Consider the following 11,602-nt stretch of genomic DNA (forward strand, 5'->3'; position numbering starts at 1 on the left):
AGACAATTAAGCGGGGCTGGTTTAAAACGTGACTAGCATAATATCGTAGGGCCATCATGCGTTTCATCCTGTGGCCATAGGCTAGTCCGATAGGAAGCTACCCATCGGGAGTCGATTCCTAGCGGTGCCCAATTGTCATTTATTTCCAGTTCTTGTACGCGCGGGAGATGTAACCGCTGTCCTAGTTATACACTTTTCCTCGCGTTTTTTAGAAGTTGGATGCGCGTCTAATGGTATCTCTAGATTAGACGCCAAACGTATCGATGAATTACATGATCTACAGGAGGAAATACATACTATAAACATTAATGATGACATTCGATCGACATCGAAATTATTGGCGCCTTATAATTTGAGACCGGAGGAGTATTATGTTGACACATGTGCGGCAAGAAAAAATTGAGAGCCGTAGCAACGCATGGACATTCAGCTAATTTTAAATAATATGGTTTATATTTCGGAACAGAAGGAGTAACATTCCACATAATTTGACCCATGTGTTTGGCAAGGCATGAAGTAAATTTCGTCTCGCAAAATAACATTACACATATTCCACAATAGTATTTTACAAGGGAAAGAAATTTGTTGCAAGTAACTGATTCAAGGAAACTACACAAGCTCATAAGTAGAACCAAAGATCTTCTTTTATGGAGGTTCCAAACTTTCGAAGGACCATGACGCAGACCACTACTTCACCAAGCTTTTCAATAATAGAACTTTCGACTTGACTGCATCCCGTAATAAAATTTACCGGAAGAGCATTAATGCTTATTAAATTTTCACTTGGATGCACCTATTTCATGGGTGGATGTTCGGACAATCCTTGAAATGTTTCCCACGAGAGCATATGCGATAGAATATCTATATCCCTACGCAAGTTGGCCACCATCGTCTGAATATCCCTTACCAGTCTTGTGTTACCGTGGCAAATATTTTGTAGCCTTTCAATTAACACTTCTTTCTTGTAATTGGGATTAGTAACCTCATGGATGATTTTGACAGCCTTGAAACGGACAATAATATCCGTCATTACCTCTTTGGATTCATTAGATCCATCCCTCACAATGACCACTTGTCCATCGAGCTTCTCCTTGTCCCCGGCAGAGTCGTTGACACTTGGCAAAGCTCCTGAATTTGCTGGGGCATCCTTGTTGGTGAACGCATTCAACCATTTTATATCAATCCTGAATAACTTGGAGAAGTTGGCATAGTCCTCTTCGCTAACCATGTCAACCTTGTGCACGTACACTATGAAATTCCTCACCGCACCAGCATATAGGGCACCAACAAAGATAGCTGCTTCTTTCTTCGCAATAGCAGATATGAATTTTCCAGAATTAACGGTGGATAAAGCTACTTCATTGGAGGAATTGCTGCACAAAATACCAACTTCTGTAGTAACGGTGAGTGTGGAGGTGATTTTGTTGATACAGGCCTTGAAGGCACATGTGACCTGATTCAGGTGATCATCGATGATGGCATAGATGCCATCGCTGGAGCTATTGGCAATGTAGTGCATGGCCCTAATGTTGTGTGTGCCACACTCACGGAAGCCGAAAGCATGCATAGTGTATTTTGACGTCAGAGTTTCTTGGCGGACGAAGTCACCATTGCCGTCGGAGATGACGATGATGAAGCCAATATGGTCCTTTTTTAGGTGGCCATCCAATAGCTACACATACAAACATTAATTAGTTGTCTTATTTTATAAGTCATAATTGTATCTTAATTCTTAACTATATATTTAATTTGCAAATGTCATTTTTTTACTCTGATCGATAAAGTATCGCTTTATACTACTTGGATTCATGGGCATATACCCATCTCCAAGGGATTTTCGGCTTGTTACATTAATTTTTCTTTCTTTTATGCATTGTCATTCGAATATGTCAGCTATGTGCTACAGATCGGATTACTGTGAGTTGAACATGTCATACCAAAATGAAAATTTTCTTATACATTCATCCAGGTTTACTGAACACATTTATACACAAATTACTAAAGCCTTTTATAGAGACATTTTCCAAAACATGCTTATTTATTTGTCTCTTTGAAAAAATTGTAGGCATAACATGGACACACTCTGCTAACAAGGCTTCATAATGTGTTAAACATAGAGACACTAGTTGAGAGAAAACTATAAGGAATGCATTTTTCATTCTACAGACAATATTTGAGGCATTTCCAGTTTTTTAAAGAAAAATATGTAGGAGCATTCGACTTCATTAATTGTATTTACATTTTTTATCAAAAGACAAAATTCGAGTTATTTTTTAAGTCCTTAAAGGCATTTCCTGATAGTATCGGTTTATACTACTTGGATTCATGGGCCTATACCCATCTCCAAGGGATTTTTTTTGTTTCCTTACATTCAATTTTTCTTTTTATGCATTGTCAGTCAAATATGTCAACTATGTGCTACAGATGGCATAACTTATCATTTTAACATGTCAGACCAAAATGAAAATTTACTTATACATTCATCCAAGTTTACTGAACATTTGTACGACAAATTATTAAAGCCTTCCATAGAAACATTTTCCTAAAACGCTTCTTTATTTGTCTCTTCAGAATTTTTGTAGACCTTTGCATAATATGGACACACTCTCCTAAGGCGCTTCACAAAGTGTGAAACATAGAGACACTAGTTGAGACAAATGTATAAGGAATGCTATTTTCATTCTGAAGACAATATTTGAGGCATTTCCAAATTTTCAGAGAAAGTGTAGGGTATTCGACTTCATGAATTGTCTTTACATCTTATCAAAATACACAATTGAAGTCATTTTCTAATCCTTAAGGACATTTGTTAATAGTATCGCTTTATACTACTTGAATTCATGGGCCTATAGCCATCACCAAGGGAGTTTTTTTTAGCGTGCTTACATTCATCTTTACTTTTGCATAGGCATTCGAATATGTCAACTATATGCTACAGATGGCATAACTTATCAGTTGAACATGCCAAACCAAGATGCAAATTTGCGTATACATTCATCCATGTTTACTAAACATTTATACGACAAATTACTAAAGCCTTTCATAGATACATTTTTCCTAAACGTTTTTTAGTTGTCTCTTTAGAATTAGACCTTTGCATAATATGGACACACTCTGGTAAGACGCTTTAGATTGTGTGAAACATATATAGAGACACTAGTTGAGACAAATGTATGACGAATGTAATTTTCATTCTAAAGAAAATATTTAAGGCATTTCCAAATTTTAAGATAAAAATATGTAGGGGTATTCGACTTCATGAATTGTCTTTACATTTTATCAAAACACACAATTCGAGTTATTTTCTAGTCCTTAAAGACATTTGTTAATTGTTTGAGTCATGTCGTGTAATCCTCGCGAGAAATTCATTGTTAGAATAAGTAGGTAGATGTGTGAGGTTGAGATTCTTATAAATATCATCGCCTCGCCTCATTTGCAAAATGTGAGAATATATATGGAATGGTGCAGTTAGATAAGTTAAGTATGATACAATTAAGGAAACGTCAACCCTAAGCCCTCCCGTGGCACTCCCCAGGGCGCCGCCGGGGGGTGGGGGGCTCACTCTCCTTTCGTCGCCCGTCCCTCTACGTTCTCTCCCTCCGCCGCTGCCGTCGGCGCTGGCCACAGTGGCGGCGGGCCCCGGTGCCAAAGTGCTCAGGAGGTTGTTGGAAGCAGCGACCGGCGGTGGCGGCTGGGGCGGCGACCACCGACTTCGACGTGCTCCACGTCTAGGGCGGCATCCCGGGACGTGCAGCGGCGGCTCCACCTCCATGGCCTCCAGCGATGGATGGTGGTGGTGGCGGCGGCTGTTGGATCTTGGGCCCGCTGAGATTCATCGTCGGCTTCTGTTGGCGGCGCGAGGAAGGGGGCGGCAATATGTGGGGCGAGGATGGTGTGGTTGCGGCTACCGCCGTCCACCGAATTCTCCTTCGTCGTCGTTGGTCAGCGGATGGCGGCGTGGGGGCATGTTCATTTGCGTCGGGTTTGAAGGTGGTGGTCCTAGGGTTCTTCTTCTGCGAAGGTGAAGACCTACCGGATGTTGATCCTCTTCATCTAGCTGGAGTGTTGGGTTCCGGAAGGCTCCGCCGGTGAATGGAACATCACATATTTTGCCTGTATTTTGCTAGATCGGGTGGTATTCGGTCGCGCACACCCATGTTTTTATTCCGACCATTTGGTTCTGGAGGGAGCGGCGCGAAGCTCTTTTTATGTGTTGACATCAAGTGATTATGGATCCATGATGAAAGTCAGAAGAAGAGAATAGCATGAAGGCGGGATGGGAGGAATAGCCAAGGGAGGTTCAAGTTTCCGTGATGTTGAGGGACCTGCTTGGTGTTCCGGGCTTCACAGCAACGGTATGAATGTGGGTGCGACATTACAGGTGAAATTCAGACTCCTACCTTTCAGGGTGAAAACCCAAGGTCTGGCCTTAACTGGTTATGCCTGGCAATGACCTTGTTGGAGACATTTTTTTTTGAGAGCGGGGACTATCTTCAGGGTGAAAATCTAAGATCTTTGATCGGGCGAGGACGATGTTGGAGCACTGTTCCCTTCTTGGAGGCGTCGCTTTTGATTTCAGGTGTTGTCTTGGTGGTGGATGTATTGTTGTTGTTAGGCCTGAGATACTGTAGCGGGACTTTTGTTTCTTAGTTTTCTTTTCTATTTTTTGGTTGTGTGCATCCGTAATGCCATTAGGGTGGTGCGTGGTTGTTGCAGAGGCTGGGTGTAATTGGTATCTTTTGATATTAATATATTCTCTTTATCGAAAATAAGATAAGTTAAGTATCCTCACCTCCCCTCATTTGCGAAGTGTGAAAATATAATTGTGGAGAACGCATGGCACATATATAGCAGATGTAAACATATATGAAATGTTCCATCTCCCACTATCAACCGTTGCACATGAGAAGCATGATCTCCAGGAGGAAATATATACTATAAACATTCACGATGGTCACGATGAATGGAATTTCTTGTAGGGGTTTCATATTTATATACCAAAAAGGTTCATGGAGCTATGATTGGTCAACACAACACACCTCAACCATTCTGAGTATATGGAAAGAATAGAATCTACCCAGACAACAACAAAAAACTCCCGCTAATGGTTTTTTTTTTTGCAGAAAGGCAAAGACATGTTGGCGGCATATAAATTAAATATAAAGTGCAATAAAATTACTTTTGTGCCATGGGCAAGAGTCTACACACTGTTTCTTTATAATTGCATTTTTTTGCGAATGTATAATTGCATTATTTGACTGTATTAAAACATGTATAATAAAATATACCCGGACTAAACACGTAAAATACAGAAGGAAATATAAATCATGTAAGTACAAAAGAAAGCCTGAATGAATCCTACGATTGCTATCTCCGCGTGAAAGAACAGAAGCAACAATAAAGAATGAAACTAAATTGTACGAAACAAACGCTCCAAAAAAAGAAGAAAGACATGTTTGGTTTCACCCAAGTTTACTAATGTAAACCTTATGTTTCGTCGGATATCACATATCAAAGAAAACAATGTACCATGGCAACATTCCCTTATGAAAATGTGTGAAAGATTTTGGCGCCTCGTCTTAGAAGATGTTGGAAAATACATGCGGCAGACATTGACATTATTAAGATAGGAACTAAGTAATCCATTAATAACTTAGAGCTTGGCTGCTAAGAAAATAATGTAAAACTCCACAAGTGCACGGACCCAACAAGAGCATATGCTTGGAAGGAAAACATGCTAGATTTCGGCAAAAGTATATGTCCACACCAATTTTATTTGCTTGGTAGAGTTGTCTTGTTTTGCTTCCACGCGTAGTTAGGGCATCTCCAGTAGCCGGACGTAAATAAAAGTAAAGTGACCGTTTGCATCCGTGTAAAGAAAAAAAATGAAAAGAACTCTAACCTAGCGGCCCCATGCAAAATGAACGACATGTTTGCGCAGATGCATTAGCAGCTAAATTTAGGCTCGGAATGCGTCGGTGAGGACATGGCACGGCCAGTGCACGCGTCCGCTCCCTTCTCCCTTGGGACAGCCTGCCAGCGGTAGTATCCGCTTCGCCTTCTGCGCGTCAGTACTGGTGGCCGGCGCTTTGCGGCTTTCCCTGCAGCGTTAATGGCGTCGCCTTCCGCGTGCCTGTTCTGGCTCGGGCGACGCTATGCATCGACACCAAGCATTGCCGCCTCTATCTTGGCCACACCTTCGCCAATACCTAGCGTCATTGCACACGCCTAAATCCTTCGAGCACGAGCGCCACGAGTAAGTGCTAGCCTTTCTGCAGGATGAAGCATGACCACGAGGCCGGCTTGTCTCGTGGTGGCAAGAAGAAGGTGCGGGAACGCTATTACATCTTGGCGGACTACAAGCACCAACTCTACGAGGAGAACCGATCGGCACCTTGGCGGGATGTGAACCAGCCGGCTGGCTGGCTTCTCAACTCCCGGCATGTGCGAGGAATGCGAGCGACGTGACAAGATCAGTCGCCGCTGCTTCATCCAGCCGCGGGATCTGCGCGACAATCGGCCCTTCGCCCTCAATTCCTACAACTAGATTAGATTCGGGTCCTAGGAGTTTCACCCACGCCGCAACACGGGTTAGCTCGGCGACGTGGACTTCTTCAACTGGGAGTGCAGCGTCAACCTTGATGATGATGAGGAGGATGAAGACAAAGGCCACGACGACGAGGAGAAGGACGGCCACGATGACGCAGCTGCTCAAGGTGACAACGTGAACCAGGAGGTCTAGCAAGCGGACCTCACGGAGGAGGAGGCCATCGAAATGGCCATCGCCAAGAGCAAGCTCAACCATCTTGCCCATTGGGATGGCCTCGCCATCCAACTACAGGATTTCATGCTGACACAAGGGAGGCCGATGACTCCTCCAGTCATGCCTGGGCCTAGCCAGGCGCGCGCGCCACCGCATTCTCCCACGCCTAAGCCGCAATCACCACCACCTCCTCCCGCACCAACGTTGCTGCCTCCGGCGCCACAAATGGCTTTGTACTGGCTCTAGCCGTGGGCACCTCCGATCTTCGTCAACAACGACGACGACGAGTAGGCGGCCATGGCGGGTGCCCTAGTTAGCTATGGTTTAATTTCAAGTCTTTTTATTCAATTTTCAGCACTATGTATATTTTTTCTATGAATACAAATTGTTATTTGAAAAAAGAAATGTGTCGGGCCGCTGGGGCAGACCCTGACCCAAACGAATGCGCGCTGAAAACTGGTCTTTTTTTGTGTTCACGGTCCGATGCAAACGGACCAAAACGGTCACTTTCTGTGTTTAAAATGCATCGACCCGGTGGAGGTGCCCTTAGCACCTTTTTGGGAAAAAAAATTAAATTAGCATCCATAGTTTGGCTAACGGTGCAAATCAAGTGAAAATACAGTCATTACACAGTACGTCAAGAAAGAATCTGTTGGGACAGTTTTGGCAAAAAGTGTCTTTGACACATGGGCACCAATGCTCCCTTCAATTTCAGATATTTGAAAAATTTAAAACCTCACACTTATGTGTCTCTAAAAATTATAGTGTTAAATATATAGATAGATATGTACAATATGGGTGCATGCAAAAAAATCCCGTTAAAAAATACATTGTACTTTGGAAAATATAGAAAAGACAAATTTGTGACAGTAAATGGTAGTACAATAGTATTAAAATATTATGTCTTTTTGTCAGAAATTTGTTTATTTTGTATTTCTCAAAATTTAAAGTATTTTTTATCGGGACTTTTTACGTAGATTCCTCCTGTACATATCAATCTACATATTTAATGTCATAAATTATTGGAGAAATAAAAATGTGAGATTTTTAAAAATTTAAAAATCTGAAAGTGGAGGGATCACTGGTGCCCATGTGCACCAAATCCCTATCCCAGTTTTGGTCGCTATTTATGGGTTGTTTTTCTTAACTGAATCTAAAAAAACTTTTCAAAAGCGAAAGTGTTCGTCTGACATACCTTCTCAGCATCCTTCAATGCCTCCCACAGCTTGGTGCCATCATCGGTAACAACATCACTTCCTGAGGACGCAGGACTGGGGATGAGCGTGGGCGAGTTGGTGGGGGCAATGCCGAGGCAGTTCGTTATGAACTTGATGAATTTACTGTGGCCTCTCCCGTGTGAGGTCTACATGAGATAATGTCAATCAAACACGCACTGTTAACATCGATCACATTTGGAAGAGGCAAAAAGTTGCGCCTGTTTTGTACCATGCCAGCAACCGATCAACAGTGGCGGAGCTAGCATGTAAGAATTGGGTTCAAGTGAACCCAAAGAATTTGTGCTAATCTAGACTAAATTTTTACCTAGCACCATTTAATACTTAGTAAAAATACATTGCTTTGTAGAGATGAACCCATTGATTTATTTTGCTAGCTTCGCCCCTGCCGATCAACCCTATGTTTTTACTAGCTGCTTTCTCAAGCAATAAAAAGAAGTAAACAACTTTTAAAAAGCAGTTCTTTAGCAGGCAAAAAAAAGTAGTTATATAAGGACTCTAAAGAAAGGGTAGCATGTGTCGTTGGAGTCTCTCTTTTTTTTCACGTAATGTGACCTTCTCAAGGATACATCAATAAATTATTTGTTACATAAAATTCCTGACACGATTTCCTATCCCAGTTTCTAGATTAACTCTTTTGAAAAAGAAAAGTTGCAGATAGAACAAAATGTTCTGGTAGATATAATTCGATGGCTAGAACATGCATTATATATTGCATCATATATGTGTGTGTGTATATATATATATATATACCTGCGTGGCGCTGGGGTAAGTGTAAGGCGCGGCCGGGGTTGGTTTCTTGACCACGATAGACTTCAACTTGATGGAGGTGTCCCTCCGGCCTTGTTTAGACATGTCCATGAACCGAGCTGCAGGTTGGGTGGTGGCGGTTTGGACGGGTATTATGGCGATGCGGTCCTGGTGGCCAAGCTTGTCCATGATGACCTCCATGGCCTTGATGAGCAGCTCCCGCTTCTTCTTAGTTTTCTTCTCCGTGTCGAGCAGGGCGACCACATCAACAGGTGCACGCTTCGCCTTGGCCAGCCCCACCTCTGGCGCCATGACCTGCACCAGCACCGGGAGGCCTTTCTTGTGCCTTGGGATATCATCGACATTTGCGGTGATCCTCAGCCGCAGAAGAGGATCATCTTCAGTGTCTAGCTTGTCCATGAAGAGTGGTGGCAGAGGCAGTTGCCACCACTGGTGTGACTTCCACGACAGTAGGTACTCAGGCCACATGTAGTTATTGTACAGCCTTGTCTCCATCTCTTGCATCTCTGAGGAGAGACTGGATATTAGCTCTCCCGCCGCCAGACCGCATCTCGAATACTTGAGTGTGGTCCATCCTTTTCTCAGCTTCTCTGCCGCCGCTCGGAGCTTTTCCCAATCAGTTTTGTTCTCAAGGATTATCTCAACGACCAACTCTTTTATCTCCATATTTTTTTTCCCGTCCTCGTCGTCACCTTCATTGTATTTCTCTAGTTTGGTCCACCGGTCGCGCTGCTTTTTAGCGGCGGCCTGGAGCTGATCCCAGTCTGGTTTATTCTCTTCAATGATTTCATGGATGATTCTAACAGCCTCTAACCGGACGATCTCAGCAGCCACCTCCTTGGATCCGGGCATGTCCTTTGAGACGGTGTCCACCTCCACCTCCTCGCCCAGCACTTCCCCGATGCCGTCTTGGCCTTTGGGGAAGTTTGTTGTTGTCCGCGCCTGGGACGCTCTCGGATTCTGGTAGTACTTGGCAGAAACTTTGAGCACCTTGGACAAATCTATGCATTCGTCGTTCCTAAGGTTGCCGGTGTAGAGGAGGACGACGAAGTTGGTCGGCACGTCAGGGAGGTGAGCCCGGGGCCAGATGGTACCATTCTTCTTGTTGTCGGAGATGGAGTAGCTGAGGCGGGGGGAGCCGATTAATCCAGATAGATGCACCTTCTCTTCGCACTTAAGCTGGATCTCTATTGGCATGACGGCTACGGCGGAGGTGATCCTGTCGATGGTGGCAGCGAAGGCTTGAGTGATCCGGCCGAGCTCGTCGTCCAAGATAGCGTAACTGCAATCTCGGCTGCTGGCAATGGTGTGAATGGTCCATGCATTGTGCGCACCGCGGAAGCCGAAGGCGTGGACACTGAGGAACCTCCAAGTGAGGAGGGAGTTTATGTCATCCTCGCTGTTGGAGATGACGACGATATAACCAGCGCGCTTCTTCTTATCCTCGTATGTCCGACTATTGAAAATCTGCAAACACGTACACAGGAAGCTTGGCTTTGAGTACAAACATTAAACAAGAATGGAAAATATGATGCATATACGTAGCCAGGTAAGGATCGAGGCTCAAATTTACATACCGATTCGGCGGATTCCAGATCTATCACTAGCGAGGTGTCGGTTTGGATGCTTTCCGGTTTATATTTTTCAAATACAGCTTTGGCATTTTTTTCGGACATCGGCAATAAGCTTGGCATGAAGGGTACAATAGCCAGACAGTCCTTGGTTTCGAGCTTCCCAGTGACGATCTCCAGGGCCACTTTGAGCAGCTCCTGCCACTTCTCCGGCACATTGCGGCCTTTTCGGACATGGAGGACGACGACAAGGTCGACGGGCTCCCGCTGCGCTTCCATTCCGGAAGGCGCGGTGATACTCACCATCACTGGGATGCAGTCCGTCCCCGTCTGGCGTTGGCTCCCCGGCAACTCGGCATCAGTCTTTGCATAGGCATTCAGCTGTAGCTTATTTACAGACGACGGGCCCTGAATTTCGAGAGCAATTAATAGTTCAGATTCTGCTTAAATTCTTCCGTATACAAAACAAAACCAGTGGATATAAGCTATCACTTATGAACACCAAAGAGGTCGATCGGTTTACCTGATTTCTTCCTCTTTTCGGATGGGGGAAAGGCACCCCGTGCTCATCCATCTGGTCGCCGACGAGAGTATACAAGTAAACTAACACAAGCAAATAAAATTGAGTTTGTTCTTGTCTTGTGCAACTGATAAAATCAGGGATGTTGTAGCTTTTGTTTAGAAGGTTATGCTATCTTGTAGCGAGCACTTCGTTACCTTTAAGCATTGCCCTACTGGCACTGTCATCTTCGATTCTCAAGAATCAGTGCTTCATCTATTAGACAAGGCAAGGGATCGAATATTTGCTCCCCAATTTATTTTATCAAAGAAACAACAAAAAATGAAACCAATTTCTTTGTGTGCAAATGCCTAGTTACAAAAACTAACGTATAGGGTAGGGTGTGCGTGCGTTCATAGGGGTGAGTGTATGTGCGTATATATAAACGTCTACGTCCGTACTGCGTTTCGCAAAAAAAACTAACGTACAGACATCACACTTTCCATGAACACATATGGCAGGATCGACTGATAATTTACTACTCGCTACGATATTTTACATTATCATATACGAGTTAATAACCTTAGCCAAAGCTTTCTGCCCGAGTGGGCGATGCTTACGATCACCTCAGTATCATCCAAGCAGTCCGGTTCTGAACAAATGTATACATTAGTGCAAATAATTTCTGATATTCTTTTTCTAAACTACATGTGTATAACATTTTGCAGAAGGAAAGACCAAGACGGCCGGTATAACGCCACGA

At 43.8% G+C, this 11,602-nt stretch overlaps 1 protein-coding gene across 1 annotated transcript; it reads right to left on the bottom strand.

The window, feature by feature from the left end:
• Positions 1 to 550: 550 nt before the first annotated feature.
• Positions 551 to 10,619, bottom strand: LOC124695251. The gene is made up of 4 exons (XM_047228120.1): positions 10,347 to 10,619; positions 8,752 to 10,236; positions 7,959 to 8,126; positions 551 to 1,672 (listed from the first exon to the last, which is right to left on the bottom strand). Exons 1-4 carry the CDS (start codon positions 10,617 to 10,619, stop codon positions 794 to 796), a joined length of 2,805 nt encoding a protein of 934 aa, XP_047084076.1. The 3' UTR covers positions 551 to 793.
• Positions 10,620 to 11,602: the final 983 nt, after the last annotated feature.

The sequence above is a fragment of the Lolium rigidum genome, chromosome 3 (assembly GCF_022539505.1).
Source record: "Lolium rigidum isolate FL_2022 chromosome 3, APGP_CSIRO_Lrig_0.1, whole genome shotgun sequence".
Classification (NCBI taxonomy): Eukaryota; Viridiplantae; Streptophyta; class Magnoliopsida; order Poales; family Poaceae; genus Lolium; species Lolium rigidum.